This window comes from Macaca thibetana, chromosome 4, assembly GCF_024542745.1.
Source record: "Macaca thibetana thibetana isolate TM-01 chromosome 4, ASM2454274v1, whole genome shotgun sequence".
In the NCBI taxonomy this organism is placed as follows: domain Eukaryota; kingdom Metazoa; phylum Chordata; class Mammalia; order Primates; family Cercopithecidae; genus Macaca; species Macaca thibetana.
Window position 1 is genome coordinate 107,001,083 of NC_065581.1, and position 16,941 is coordinate 107,018,023.

The 16,941-nt window shown below is 39.0% G+C and overlaps 1 protein-coding gene across 8 annotated transcripts in view; it reads right to left on the minus strand.

The window, feature by feature from the left end:
- The window catches only part of ARID1B (AT-rich interaction domain 1B), a 445,627-nt gene that overhangs the window by 128,698 nt on the left and 299,988 nt on the right, over positions 1 to 16,941 (minus strand). For all 8 annotated transcript variants that reach the window (XM_050786686.1, XM_050786683.1, XM_050786680.1 and 5 more), the window contains one exon: positions 2,393 to 2,636. In XM_050786686.1, coding sequence (XP_050642643.1) covers positions 2,393 to 2,636 — 244 coding nt within the window. The remainder of the gene's footprint in view (positions 1 to 2,392; positions 2,637 to 16,941) is intronic.

A 16,941-nucleotide genomic window follows, 5' to 3' on the forward strand; every position in this document is an offset into this window, starting at 1 on the left:
AAGAGGTTACTCCATGGAGAATACACTAAGAAATGTTCTCTTTGTCATATTTATATAATCTGATCCCATGTAGCTTCACATTTAGCAGACAGTTAAGAATTTACTTGAAGAATATCCCACCAAAAAAAAGGTGGAGCTTTTGCTGCCTAATTTCTTCCCGGTACTAAATGTCAATGAATAGATTTACCAAGCACCATATAGATGTTGGCCACAGAGGAGCTGACTTGTAATAGTACAGTGAAGCAATATGGTGGTTAGGGTTTCTGACACAGGTTTAAAAAACAAACTATATATTTTAAATGACATATCCAAGAAAGTGGAAAGCTTTCTAGGGGTTAGGGAGAAATGGTAGTGAGGTGCTTGTGCTCTCTGCCCGCACACATCTGCAGTCACTGTGAAGAATGGGCATCCTTTGTGATGGTGTATAACCCACTCACCAGCTTTTACTCTGTGCAAACCAACTAAACCACAGACTCTGATGACAGTTGAATTTGCTGAGCTACCTCCTCTGTAAAATACTATATAATGTAACACCTGATACCCAGGATCATGTGCCCAAAGCGAGGTTTTCTGTTGGGTTTTATGTTCTGTATTGCATCAAAATCCAACAATGAAAGTACAAGTTTAGAAATCCCCATTTGAAATGAGAGACGTGGAAAATCTTCAGATGGCTAACTACTCATGTCAGGAATTTAAAATTTAAAACCATTATATCTTTATACCTCAAGAAAGTTTTCATTTAGGTTTTTAGAAAAAGTCCTTTTGACTCAATTGAGAATGACAGAGTGAGCTCTTTGAATAATGCAATATTTTACATATAACTTTCCAACATTTAGGTAGGTGACATCTCACAAACCATGTCAACACCAAAAACTGTGTTAAAAATTCTAGACTATAGTGTATTCATAGCATTAAAAAGTGAAAAGCAGCAGATAAGTCCAGGTTATTACAAACACTGTGAGGACAAACAAACATTTTTGAAAGAAAGATAACATCGAAATGCTTTAATCAAAATGCACTGAGTGTATACCTATATCAAATTACAGATGAATCTTAGAAACACAATGTTTAGTTAAAAAAAGCAAATTTTAGCATACACTATGAGTGGGGTGACCATATTATCTGATTTGCCTAAGACCTTCTGGTTTATGCCGCTGTCCTACTGTAATTGTTAATAGTAGCCCTTTGCATGCACAAAAGTGTCTCAACTTGGATGATAAATTATAGTCATTCCAAATATAATATATTTCTGTAAAGCTAAAAACTTAATAAAACAATATATGTATCTATGAATGTTTGTAATAAAATTCTTAGGAAAAAAACCCAAAAACCAAAAAACCAAAAGAACAATATTTTAAAAATGATTCAAAGGATATTTGAAGTGAGGGAGAGGTATAGAGCTTGAGATAAGGAAGAAATAGACAGGTAGCTACAATGGCATTATGATACTCTAATTCTTAAACCAGATGGTGAATTCATGAATGTTTATTTGATAATGTTTCAAATTGGCGTGCTATATATGTTATTTTATTTAGAGATATATATGTGTAATATTCTAAACATTCCACAATATACTTTTTTTTTTTAATATAAAAGAGGTGAAATGTTAAAAAGCACAGACTAATGCCCACGATTTTGGAAGGACAGAATAAATTATCTGGTTTGGTGATAAAGGAAAGCTAGTTGCGTGATAGATTTGAATGGATGAAGTTTGATGTAAGAAAGCTGGATGAGGATGAAGTAACTGACAAATAAATAACCAAATAAAAAAATAGCCTTGAGAACATAATAAAGGGAGCAGAAGAGAGAGGTGATGCAAGACAAGTGAAATAACTGAACATGGAGTTAACCAGAACACGGGCTCCTTGTGTGAAAGAGAAGGCACGCGTTTGTATCAGTAAGAACGCCTCGACCATGCTCCAGAAACAACCATTGCCTGGATGTGATCAGACACTGGTAAGTATAGACTGTGGAAATGTTTTAGAAAGTAAATGCTGTGGCAAGTATTAAACAGAACCACGAAAATATAAGGCCGATCCTCACCAACAATCTCACTTTAGTGGTACTCATCAACAGAAGATCTGATGTAACAGAATCATTACAAAACATATGCTAAGAGGATAAATAATACCCTGTTTCTGGCATAAGTTAAGGTAAATATGCAAATTGAAAATAACAATGTAATTGGTCATTTTATTAAAGGGGTAGTTATAATCACCTGTTGAATATCTTCAGGAACTGGGACTCTCATATGCCTTGGTGAGAATTCAGTTATACTCTTAATACGTAGCCACTAGGTTTTTAAATAGTAATGAATTGTGAGTTGCTGTTGATGAACATGAGATCTCTCTTTATCACAAAGTAAAACAATAATTATTAGGAAGGTAAATACCTGGGATACTTGCAGGAGAGATTGGGCCAGATCGAGACTGGTTGCTTCCTACAGGAGAGCCAACAGGAGAGGGAGATGGGCCCCCCGGGATGCTGGAGAGATGAGGCGACGCATGTGGGGAGAAAGGCGACTGCGCGGGGTTGCTCTGATCCCCTTGGCTGCTCGTGGACCCGGATGCACTGACTGCTGAGCTCAAAGTTGCTTCCGTTCCCGTGGGGAGGTCATCAATGGAGCCAGACAGATCCTAAGAAAGGAAAAGATGTATTTATAGAGTGACATGTTTGGATGAATATCTCATCAAAAGACGACTTGATAATCATAACGATGTCCGCTTCAGAGATGAAAGTTTTCTGGGTAACAACCCAAAATTCAAAGCATGGCCACTTTTTATTAGATTTTAATGAGGTCGTTTGTAAGTTGAACCAATAAGATCTCGCCTCTCTCCTAAAAAATGAGTACAGTTGTACTTCTCTTTGATAAAACCATCCTCATACAGTTTGCCCTTCAGCTGTCAGCACCGAGTCCATTAGACCTGTTCAAAGTGCCACACAAGACACACGGCACTCTGCCTGGTGACTTACCATAGGAATGGAATGCCTGGTTCTTAAATGATTACATCATAAAGTAAAAAACTATAGGCTTTGAGTCCTTTTTTTCAGAATTTGACATTGGTGGACTATGTGAATTTCAAACTAGGATACGCTAATGTAATAGCAGTCACAATTTTAACCAAACTTTGTGATGAGAAATACACACACACACACACACATATATATATAGTGATGAAGTCTCACTCTTGTTGCCCAGGCTGGAGTGCAGTGGTATGATCTTGGCTCACTGCAACCTCCGCCTCCTGGGTTCAAGCAATTCTCCTGCCTCAGCCTCCCGAGTAGCTGAGATTACAGGCGCCTGCCACCACGCCCGGCTAATTTTTGTATTTTTAGTAGAGACGGGGTTTCATCATGTTGACCAGGCTGGTCTCGAACTCCTGACCTCAGGCAATCTGCCTGCCGCGGCCTCCCAAAGTGCTGGAATTACTGGCATGAGCCACTGTGCCTGGCTGAGAAATTCTTACAATAAAGTGGCATTAAAAGAAGATAATAATGTGTGTATTTATATACGGTATTGTGAAAATAAATCTCTTAGAAGTTTTGTTGGCAGAAATGGGTCCTAATGTTATACCTTACTTTTTAATACCAAATTTACACTGTCATTGCCATCTATATTTTATCGCCGTACTCTCTGAGGCAGTGATTAAAATCTCCATTGATACAGATACAAAAAAAATGGAAGCTCAGAGAGTCCAAATTACTGTTGAAGGTTACATTACTGAGGACGATCTGCAGGTGCTAAAGACGAAAAGAGGAAGATGAGAGAGGAGGAAGAAGAAACTGTCTTCAGCTCTGTCAGCAGAAGGGGACACAGACAAAGCCTTTACTTCAGCCTGCATCACTGGTGTGCCCCCGCTCCCCGGCTCCCATGGAGGTCCCATCAGCAGGTGCTCAGTGCATCCCCACTGCAATGACTGGACTCCCAGATCACCGACCGAGCGAGCTGCCAGTGAGTTCTCAGGGCTGAGTTACAGCATAAAAGATACTTGTCCTGATAATTGAAGACTACGTACTATAGAATGGAATCAGAAATATCTGGTTATGCTACTATTTCCAAGGCATATTCAATCCTAATAAATCTCCACCCTCTAAATTTTATCAATGTTAAATTTTACCTCACTGCTTACAACTGGGACTTCTGAGAATAGGGCTTTAGAATCTGGTAGAAGAAGATGCTAAGATTCTAAGAGTAAACCTAGACCAGCAAGTACGAAAAAAAGCAAGGGAAAGCAGAGCTGGTTATAGCTCTTCAGGGCACCCTGAAACGTCACGAAGCAAACTCAGGATGAGGATCCTAGTACCCTGGACAGTTTAGTTTATCTGTTGATCATCTGTTATAGCATATAATTAACTTCTCTTTAAAAACCATATTCTAAAGTATAGCTGACAGAACCTAATCAAAAAGAGAAATGCTACGGAAAAACAAAATGTCTTCTGCTAAGAAGAAAAACATCTTTCCAAGTAAAACAGAAAACGTCTTCATTCCACAAAATCTTCAATGTCCAATGACTGTGCTTATGGGGAACAACAGAACAAGGACAGAGCAGACTGAAAATAGCACTCCTAGAAAAAGTTCATCAAATCTCCAAAACGGAAGCCTGGTGTAGTGGAGCAGCCTGTGGTCCCAGCTACTCGGGAGGCTGAGGCAGGAGGAGTGCTTAAGCCCAGGAGTTCAAGGCTACAGTGAGCGACAAGGGTACCTGTGAGGAGCCACTGCACTCCAGCCTAGGTGACACAGTGAGACCCAGTCTCAGAAAAAATCCAAAATAAAATTAAGTAAATTCCATCTGATTGTTAGAATTCAAAGGTATATAAACATTTATGCTAATCCTTACGATTAGCAGAAATGTCAGGGCACGTGAGATGCACGGTTCTGTACATATTCAGCTGGTGAAACTTTATATTTAACTTGATTACTGAGCTCAACAACAGAAGTCTTGACAGAGACCATGGGGGCTGCAAAGTTGAAAATATTGACTCTCTGGCCCTTAATGGAAAAAGCTTGCTGACCCCTGATTTAAAGAACCACGTGTATTCACACCGTCTCTATTGCCTTTGCCTATTCCTTGGGGAAAAAAACAGGAATTAGGACAGGCCTCAGCTGAACTGCACAGTAACTTTACCATACATCATGACTGGTACAAGCTTTAACAGGAACAGGAACTTACCCCATTACTACATCCCTCAGAAAAATACTGAGTGACAACTCCATATGATCTTACTGTTTTTGAAGGGATCATGAAAACCCAGGATGGGCGATGGTGTCCATGTCCAGGCCCTGACAGTGCCCATCACACGCGATGACTAATAATCAAGGGGTAGTCAAACAGCCATTGGGCAGGAAATATGCTTTTCATGTTTCTCCACAGAAAAAATCTAGTAGATAACTAGATATTAAATCCCATACTATGTATGAAGTTAAACATGGAAAGGACAAATAAGATTTAATTTTTGAAAAATCATCTATTGTAGTTAAATAATTTTATGCAAATCTCTCATCATAAAATCTGAAATTTTACTTTGAAGTTCTTGTAATTCTCTGCACAACCTACAAGTTTCGTCCCCATTCTCCCTTAAAATTCCATATTATGGTTGAAAAAGTGACTCAGATGGGTATTAAGAGAGCTTGACTCAGGCTGCAAAGGCATCAAAAACATTTCTGTTATTCAACAAGCTGATCAAGGAAGTATCAAGAGAAAAATATGAAAACGGTGGCTTTCTTTGTGTTCATGTGTCATCAGAATTTCAGTGCTCACTAGACCTCAGTGTAACAGAAGAGTAATAAAAAGATATAATTATTATATCACTGTTACATACTCAACGCAACTTTTATATGTAAATTATACAGAAATATTCCCGCCCTGCAGATAGTTAGGGTATCTGTATGTAGAGCTATCTTAAAACATGCTAATAAAAGAAGTTCAACAGTGGTTTAAGTATTCAGCCTAGTTAACAAAGAAGCTCTGTAACTAATACTCCTCTAGAGGACAATTTAGTCAGCAGGGCACCAACTCTATTCTTCTTTTATAAGTACTATCAGATCTATGATGCCTGTAAAGAACAGAGAGACCTTACTGCATCTCATTCTAACCAAGGCACCTTCAAGCTACAGTGCTTCCATTTATCTTGCTGGAAAGCTGGCAGGTGAGGTAATTGCAGGCAGTCTCTTTTAAGGGACGAGGAGAGTCCCCCTGCCCCACGGCATTCCTTAAATCAGTCCTCTTTTTGTGATGGGGTGATTGGCAAGGCAATGACTTCATGGACTCTCACACATAGTAAAATCACCATTTTGCTATCATCATGTGATTTGGTGAAATCTTGCTATTAAGTTGGGTTTTCAGTATCTGACCTCACTCAGAATACTGATTATTTTTCTGGCACACCAAAAATAACTTAACTCCTACTATCAATGATGAATTTTTTAAAATCCCTGCCTTCAAAAACCAAAACCATGAAGCTGTTTTAACTTTAAAACTTAATTTAAATGACAATTCCCTGCAATGACTCTCCCTCTGTAACCACCATCCTTCCACGGTCTCTCTGCCCATGTAAAATTTTCATTCTGACCCTAGTGACACGTACAAGAGATTTCACTCTGCTTAGAATGAAACGCCACCAAAGCAGTAACAATCTTACCAGACTTTGACAAGAGAAACATTCACAGATTAACACACAGCACAAATATGTTCAGATTCTCTATATTGGGGCAGGCTCGGGGAAGGCAGCATCAGAAGGAATAAAGACGGGACGTCCCACAAAGAAGATGCATGGGAAGGATTTTTAAAAAGCTGTAGATAATTGAAACAGACATTAAGTATAAAGACTCTCTCATGCCTACAGATTGTACATGATCCTCCCTAAAAATATTTTACATTGCTACATTATGACTTGCTACACATCAAAAGACATATTTGGTTTTGATGGTATTCAATTTAGCATAAGTTAGCTCACCAAAGGATAAATTCAGTCAATACTGGTGGCTTTACTTTCTCAGAGAACTGGGAATAAGTCAGAAAATTTTACTCCCTTGCTTAATTAAATAAGTGGGTTTTTTAAAAAGCAAATGAAAATACTCTAAGCTATGGTTCTCAATACAATTAGCTGATGGTATTAGATCAGCTGCTCATAGAAAGCTGCCAAGCACTGCACACATTTGGGCATCTCTTGCTCAGAAGTGCCCCAGGAGAGCATGAGGACAAACACTGAATCAGAAATAGAGAAGATATTTCAATCAATGAGACCAGTTCAGGTCTCTTGTTTAAGGATTTTAATAGGATACAGTTAATGATTTCTCACTGTGACTTCCCATGGGTTTAAAGCACAGGTTAAAACGCCAGTTCAGTGGTCTTCAAAAAAAAGTCTCTTAATTATCTTAAAAAGCAGAAATAGTGTCTCTTCTCCTTTTTAGAACATTAAAATGAAATAAAGCCATGTACTTTTTCTTTTTCTCTCTTCAACTACATCCTCACCTTCCTAAGGGTCGTGACTTCTTGTGCCAAGTGCGGTGCTAAAGACAGAATGGGTATGACTGTTCATTGGTAAATATCACTAAATTTATAAGCTCTACAGAAAAATACAGCTGCAAACACTATAGAAAGTAATCCAGCCCATGCAAATATTTCTAAATATTTACCAAACATGCTCTACTGAAAACTACTGACTTAGCTATTAAAACTTAGCAATGAATCATCAGCCCTCTGTTTCTAATTAACATCCTGGATATCAAGTATCCAGTGTCATTAGACTCTTGGTTCTTTAGAAACACACTGTAAAATTACTTCACACCTTCCGCCCTTATTTTGGAACTATCATTTTTGGTCATGTGCTATGAATACACCTTGAAATTGATACGAGAATTGAGAGACACATACACACAAAAGGAAAATTCTCACAGTGACTGTTTAATTTCCATGATGTTTAAAGGCTTCTTCTTGCATTAACCTGTATTGTAATAGTGTATGTCCAGATACCTACAAAAGTCCCTGCTGCTTTCATTTGTCTGGACAGCAAATGAGTTAAAAGCTCACACTTCCTATCTTAGAGCACATTAAAAAACAAAGCAAAGGCACCAGAAAAATAGAATCCCTGGAAAAAAAATCCTTCCAAGCACTAATTATTAGGCCTTAAGAGTATCCTCTTTCCAAGTTAAACATATGTCACTTTTTATTTAAACAAGTCCAAATACGTATTTATTTCCTCATTATGTGACAGTATATACAGTACACACCCTTTAGATGTATGAAGTCAGCTGGAAAAAAAAAGGTCGACGTTAATTTAAAAATAGTTCTAAGCTCCAAAAAAACCCTATCAAAAGTCAGAGATAATACAAGAAAAACTAATGGGCCAAAATTCACTTTAAGAGAGGTGGCCAAGAACTACCTTTGGGTGAAATGACTTCCACCTGATAAGTTTGTGTTATTTCTCAGGCAAAGATTCCATTATGGATAACTCTCATTTTAAGGGGACATTTGTAGGATAGTCAGCTAAAGTGACACTTTACAAAAGCAAAATTCAGAGTTAGACATACCATTTTAGATAAATACCATTGTAATGGTTACTTTTTCTTTGGTATTTAAAAATCAGCATCTAACATAAAAGCTATTCTCAAAGGTCCTTGGGTTAAAACTCCTGATATGAAACGTGTTGCCATTCTAAACTTAGAAGTGGTAAACAATGAGAGTATGAAATACGCGTCATAAAAGGGACCTTCTTCCCCACTGCACAAGCCTCAAGGAGTTCCTAAAATAGTCTCAGTTTTCAAACTTTTTTGAACAGATTCTCCACTCTTCCACTATTAACAGTCTCAGGAGTTATGTTGACTAGAAAGAACAACAAATAGACCTCTCAACATAGTATGGGCAGTCTTGAACTCAAAAACAATTTGGTACGAAAATGTATGTATAAATTTGTTTTGGGTATATAGAATCTGGGATCTACCTTTATCTGGAAGTAACATTTCCTTTCTTGGTTAGACTCCCAGGACCAGCCTCAGAAACGCTCATGATTATGGCCCTGAGAATGTTGATTTCAGCAACAACTAATACCACCACTGATCAAGGGCCTTCAAAGTGCCCCAGATATTATGCATATTTTCTTACGTGAGAAAGTAACAGTGTCTTGTTAGCGGCAGTTTGTTGTTCCTACCAGTTAAAATGCTTTTTATCTAATTTTATCATACTTAAGTCCAACATGCTTAAGACCCTTCCTGCCCACAAGTCAAGCCCCATATCAGTGCTAAAACACTAAAAAGACTCGTGTGCATAACTGCTGGCCCTTTACTATTCCAGGAACAATGATGTTTTGAATACAAATTATAGTGTACTGATGAAATTAAAGCTTTATAACAAAGTGAGATACTGAATAATGTGGGGAAAGGTATTTTTGTACTAGAGTCACCCTTAAGCAAGCCCTATCTAAGTTTTGTAGTCAGTGCTGTGGGATGGGTGACAGGAGGTGCAGAAAAAGGGAGAAGGCAGTGTTATGTGTGGATGACCTTTTATATTCATATGTGGACTTGTACACTTGAATGTCCTTCTATCATTGAGTCTCAATGAAGAGAGACAAACCACACAAACAACAATAAAGTGCAGAAAATTCTATGATGGAGGGTGAATTAATAAGGGCTAAGAGGACAGACTGACGGGTAAATGTCCAGGGACTGGCATCCAGACCAGAAGTAAAGGGCATTCTAGGACAGGTGGTGGGACGGGGCACGTGGCAGGGAGAGAGACAGGAAGCAGACGGGACAATCCACGAAGGCACAAAGGGCAGGAAGAGCGAGGGGAGTGCATGCTCATTTCGGGACAGGAGGCACTTGGGATGCTCAGGAGAGAGGCAGGCTGGGCATGGCCTCACGTGCCTATGCCAAGGAACAGGGGCCTACATTTTTAGGAACCAGGGAGTCACAGAGGTCCAGAGAGTGAGTCTTAATATTATTACAAGAGGAAAACTGTGCAATAGGGTGCCAATGAAGAGACTAAGAATACTTTAAACACAATTAAAATTGCAGATACTATTTTTTCTTTTCTTTCTTTTTTGTTTGGAGATGGGAGTCTCGCTCTGTTGCCCAGACTAGAGTGCAGCAGCGCGATCTCAGCTCACTGCAAGCTCCACCTCCCGGGTTCACGCCATTCTCCTGCCTCAGCCTCCGAGTAGCTGGGACTGCAGGTGCCTGCCACCTCGCCCTGCTAATTTTCTGTATTTTTAGTAGAGACGGGGTTTCACCGTGTTAGCCAGGATGGTCTCAATCTCCTGACCTCATGATCCGCCCTCTTCGGCCTCCCAAAGTGCTGGGATTACAGGCGTGAGCCACCGCGCCGGGTCAAATTGCAGGTACTATTTAAGAATAAATCTGTAAAGTGCTTCTTAAAAAATCCGTATATTTTTGGCATTATATAGAATTAAACAAATAAACAACACAATGACAACAAAATTGTCTGAGTAACTGAGTCAGGGGTAAATAGCAACATGTTTTCTAGATTGCAATAGTTTTAAGGATCCACATCGTCATCTGACTCATTTCAGGTCCATGTAACAATCAGTGGGAAACATGAGTTGGAAGATACATGCCTTCACCTTAAAACAGCCTAATGGTATCTAAAAACTATGACTAACATACAGTTCTAAAGATTATAGTCTCTTAATTCTATATTCTACTCCAAAATTGCTGGTGATGACTCTCAAGGTATTTAGTTATATAAAAAAAAATCACCTAATAACACTGAGGAAGAGAGAGATGGGTTTATGGGTTGGTGCTTCACAAACATCATTGCCAGGTATGAACCTATAAATATTAATGATCCATGTGCTTTGAAAGTAAATTGACAAACTAACAAGACCTGTAAATATGTAAGATTTAGACTTTGCCTACAGATTCCTGTTTTTATAACTGAAAGTTTACAATAAATCTTCAGGACAGAAAAGCCATCAACACCACCACTTCCATCTCTCATGGTAAAAAATCCCCACAACAACTTTACTGTTTATCTTAGAAGTACAATGCTTAGCACACAGAATCTCTAAAAATAAAACAACAAAAAGGCATGAGCCTTCTGGAGACATTTATTTCTTCAGTAGTATAGCAATAAAATGCTTATGAACATTAAGACTTATAGGAACTGTAAATAAATTAGCAACTTTAAAAAAATTAGGCAGGAGTATTGCTTGAGCCCAGGAGTTCAAGGCTGTAGGACACTATGGTACCCGTGAATAGCCTCTGCATTCCAGCCTGGGCAACATAGTGAGATCTCATCTCTTGGGGAAAAAAAACACAACCTAACAGAAAAACACACAACTTACACACACAACTTACAAATTGTATGGAGTCTGCAATGAAAAAAAGAGAAGTTTTACTTGTAGAACGTTACTAAACTTGGTTATTTTGATATTCCACCCATTCACATGAACCATAAGAAAAAAATGTATTTGTTCTTCATCCTTCACTGAACTTTTTAACTTTCAATTTTGAAATGACTTCAGACTTACACAAAAACGGCAAAGACATTTCTAAGAGTTCCTTTACATCCTTCATCCAGTTTCCCTAACAGCAACATTTCACAAAACATGGCACATTTATCGAAAGTGCAAAATTAACACTAGTACAACACTTAACTAGAGACTTCATTCATATTTTTCCAGCTTTGCCACTTATGTCCTTTTTCTGTTCCAGGACCCAACCCACCATCCATGTTAAATGACTTGCTGTGTCTCCTTAGCCTCCTCCATTCTGTGACGGTTTCCCAGTCTTTCCTTGACGTGTTTGAAGAATACATGTCAGGTATTTTGCAAAATGTCCTTCATTTGCACATCTTGGTGTTTTCTCATGATGAGACTGGGCTTACAGATTTTGGGGAAAAATACCACTGAAGTGAAGTGTCCTTCATATCGTACCATAGTGGGGAGGTCAGCATGATGATGTCAACATGACTCACCACTGGTGATGTTAGCCTTGGTCACTTGGTTTAAGGTGGTGTCTACCAGGTTTCTCCACTGTTAAGTTACAGAGTAATTTTTAGGTTACTATTTTTCCCTGTCCATACTCTACTCATGAAGGGAGTCACTAAGTCCAGCCCACACTCACGGGAGGAGAATTAAGCTCCACCTCCTAGTGAAAGAAAATCGAAAATTTTGTGGATGTATGTAAAAACCAGACAAGAATAAACATTTTGGGTGATATATATGAAATTATGCAAGTATCCTAGTAGAAAATTTGTATATTTTCATTAAAATCATTTTTAAGACTTCTGAATGCTTTAGAAAAGTAGAGAATTCAGAAACTTTTTCCATAATTAGATTAACTAGATTACACATGGAAATGTTTTATGAAGACTATTTTTATATATATATATATTTTTTTTTTTTTTTTGAGACGGAGTCTCGCTCTGCCGCCCAGGCTGGAGTGCAGTGGCCAGATCTCGGCTCACTGCAAGCTCTGCCTCCCGGGTTCACGCCATTCTCCTGCCTCAGCCTCCTGAGTAGCTGGGACTACAGGCGCCCGCCACCTAGCCCGGCTAGTTTTTTGTATTTTTTAGTAGAGACGGGGTTTCACCGTGTCAGCCAGGATGGTCTCGATCTCCTGACCTCGTGATCTGCCCGTCTCGGCCTCCCAAAGTGCTGGGATTACAGGCTTGAGCCACCGCGCCCGGCCGACTATTTTTATATTTTAAAATCAAATTCAATAAATGCAGTACTCCCGCAAAAGTCAAACTTAAAACCATGCATTTTTCTTATTTTCTGTTATGATTCATAGACTCACTTAGATAAGAGGTTTCCAAAATGAGTTGTTTTTCATTTTTGTACAGGGGCAGCTGGTCACTTAATATCTCAAGTGCTAGCACTCAAGTGCAATTTTACATAATAATTTTTTCCAAGAGCATATAACCACTTTATAACTTGTTACTTCAAAAACTTCAAAAGGAGGTGGTCATAAACCTATTCAGGGTCTCAGAAAGAAACTTCCAATTCCAATAATAATAACCACGATGATAAAGAAAATAATAATAACATCAATAAGGAATGGAACGAGCACTGGACACCCAGTGTGTTTCACACTCAACCATCCTACCTCTCCATAAGAGCCATTCATACACCACGCCATGATGTTACTATACCTCACCTGTATAAATAACTACTCTGTTCCCTGGAGCACGTTCCCAGGCTCTAGAGTAGGATAAAAAGTTTCCTCTGATAATCACTTTACTCCACTAAAAAGGGTCTCAAAGACAGCATAAAATAAGACATGGGACTCCTAAAGGCACAAGAGTAAAATTCACATTTCCTTTGCATTGTAATACCTTTGAACAAGGGACAGACCTAAAGAACTTGACTCACTAGCCCATCATATTGCCTAATTTATCTTTATCCAGGTAAATTCTATATCCGGACAAGTAAAACTGGACTTAAACTCTGATCAATAATCTGTAAATTGGCCGGGCGTGGTGGCTCATGCCTATAATCCTAGCACTTTGGGAGGCAGAAGTGAGCGGATCATCTGAGCTCGGGAGATCGAGACCAGCCTGGCCAACACGGGGAAACCCCATCTCTACCAAAAATACAAAAATTAGCCCGGTGTGGCGAGGCACAACTGTAATCACAGCTACTCAGGAAGCTAAGGCACGAGAATTGCTTGAACCCAGGAGGCAGAGGTTGCAGTGAGCTGAGAGCACGCACCACTTAGTTCCAGCCTGGGTGACAGAGTGAGACTCTGTCTCAAACGAACGAACAAACAAACAAACAAACAAAAAACAATCTGCAAATCTCTGGAAGGTGCGGTGAAGCCTTCTTGCTACATCTTATTCTGCTCCTCTAATGAAACCTGCTTCTCAAAGGCATGCAATCAATGTTCAAGTTTTCTTTTTGATATTTGTATGGGATCATAACAGTGTTCTTTTTGTTTTGGGGAATGGGGATGATTACAATAGAATTCAGGCTCTGGAACCAGACAGCTGCTGGTCAGTTTCACTCACTCGGAGGACTTGGGCAAAGGCCTGAGACACAGTCAAACCCTACTGGCCACCACGCCACTTCTATGTGTAGCACGTGGATAATAAATAATTTACTCACAGTGTTGGGAGAGTTAACTGAGTTGCTGTAGATAAAGCAGCACTAAGCATGATCTGTCTGACACCAAGATCTGTGCTCATTAAATATTTACTGTGATAAAGGTGTTAGAATAATAACATGGCAGCTAACTCCTCCAGCAGGAATTGTGGGGTAAGAGCAGTGTAAAATCAGGTCCTGGTGCAATATTTCTTCACCTAACCTTAAGCACGCCCCCTAAATTCACTGAGAATACTTAATTTCACCATGCCCAAAATAGGGAAAATAACATTTATGCCACAGTGAGAATTAAATGCAATTGTGAATCTGAAACATGAAGCATACAATAAGTGCTCAACAAACAGTGGCTATGTATAAATGCATACATCCACATATAAACACAATTCAGACACAGACTGTTTTTAAACACTGCTTATAAGGTAAAATACATTTTGAGTTTGGGCTGGGCGCGGTGGCTCAAGCCTGTAATCCTAGCACTTTGGGAGGCCGAGACGGGCGGATCACGAGGTCAGGAGATCGAGACCATCCTGGCTAACACAGTGAAACCCCGTCTCTACTAAAAAATACAAAAAACTAGCCGGGCTAGGTGGCGGGCGCCTGTAGTCCCAGCTACTCGGGAGGCTGAGGCAGGAGAATGGCATGAACCCGGGAGGCGGAGCTTGCAGTGAGCTGAGATCCGGCCACTGCACTCCAGCCTGGGCGACAGAGCGAGACTCCGTCTCAAAAAAAAAAAAAGAACGTGCAAATGACTTGTAGAAAAATATCTCACTTAAAAGATGGGGTGAGTAAGGCCAGGCGCAGTGGCTCATGTCTGTAATCCTAGCACTTTGGGAGGCTAAGGCTGGCAGATCTCCTGATGTCAGGAGTTCGAGACCAGCCTGGCCAACATAGTGAAACCCTGTCTCTACTAAAACTACAAAAATTAGCCAGGTGTTGTGGCATGTACCTGTAATCCCAGTGACTCAGGAGGCTGGGGCAGGAGAATCTCCTGAACCTGGGAGGCAGAGGTTGCAGTGAGCTGAGATTGTGCCACTGCATTCCAGCCTGGGTGACAGAATGAGACTGTGTCTCAAAAACAAAAACAGAAAAAATGGGGTGAGTAAATAGTGGTGGCATAAATGCATCCCATTCTTTATCAAATATTTATCAGATAATTATGTGTTAGGCAAATAGTTATATTAACAATCAATATTATACTAAGTAAATGGCCTTTGGCACTTCTTTAAAGCATACAAATACTACACACCAAAGACAGCACTGACTAGAGAAGGGAACCAGCCCAGGTTGCAAAGCCTTGGTTCAAGTCTTTGCTGTAATACTTCCCAGTGGTTTGACATTGGGCAAGTGATTCCACATCTCTACGCCTCAGTTTCTTCACCTATAAAATGGATCTTTGTCTCAAAGAAGCCGAGAGAACTAAATGAGTTAAAGAATCCATTTAATATATGTTAGTGATTATTCTGATTTTTGCTTTATAATATCACATAGTATTAAGATAATTTAAAACAGGAAATAAGAAAACTGGACGTTGTAACAGCAATAAGTTAGAAACCATCTAAATCTCAGTTTAGTAGTGAGCAATTTAAAAGTATATAGAAATTATTAAAAATGTATGTTATATTAATATAAACAGCACAATTTTATTGAAAAGATTGAATGAAAATCCAGTAACAACAGAAAATAAACATCATAAAGATTGTATGAGCATGCGGGCTTATTTATACACAAAATACACTTGTGTAGATGTGCCTTTTAAAATGCCTAACAGGTATAGACTGGTGCTGAATAAAATATTAACAGTAACGATTTGGGGTGATCAGATTTGGGAGGATTTTCACTTCCTTCTTTGTACTTGAGAATTTACCAACTGTATAAATGCTGAAGCTTTTTTGGTAAAGGAAATAAAACAAAAGGGGACCCTGGAGATTCTAACACATAACCACAGCACAGCTTAATGAAGAGAATATTAACTTACGCCCACTCGAAGGTGAACAACAAATCCTGTTTGAAAGATGGGAAACAGATGAATAGCAGTAGCATGAAATCACATTAGTATTTTCAGAATAGATGTTAAAACTTCGTGAAGACGTATACAATAAGGAAATGATAAGATCAAGTTGGACGAAGAAAAAATTCTGCTCATATGCATACTTTGCACATTTGATCAAGCTAATATTTTTAATAACATTTTCTTTATGGTCCCCGTTTAGGAAGTCTGTAAATACCTGAATAAGATAGCTGACAGCTGAGGAAAACTTCTAAAAAATCAGATTTTGGGTAAGTAGAAAAAAGCAAAAGTCTAAAGACGGGTTTTAATAGGATGGCCTTTTGATATACCAGCCCCAGTCTAACAACCCAACCTTCCCCAAAAGACGAACAAACAAATTCAGACATAGGAACTTCTAGTTAAATGCGTCACAGAAGCTGGCATCTTGAACCTGAAGATTCTCAGAAGAAACAGAAGTCACATGCCTATCAATACTTTACACCGACTTTATAAAATAAATTGTTACTCTGTCACTGCTGGCAACTCTTGGAATAGGACCAATTATCCAGAAACAATGAATACCACTGCTTCAGTTATAGGCAGCACCTGTGCCCGGAATAACTCCTCAACAATCTTGTCAATGATCTCATTCTAAGAGTTACATGCTTAATGTTTGTATGTTTGTTTGTTTTTTTGTTTTGTTTTGTTCTACTTTCAAAGGAAATTACAATTTTTAAGACAATTCTTCGTGAACTGATGCTTTTAAAGTTCCTGTTTCATTTGGAAATTGTAGAAGTCTTAAAGTAATGAAATGGAGTGGAAAGAGTATCCTAGAACTATAATCTGGAGTCCATTTGTCCTACTGAGCTCACTTTTTGCTCTTAGGATGCGTC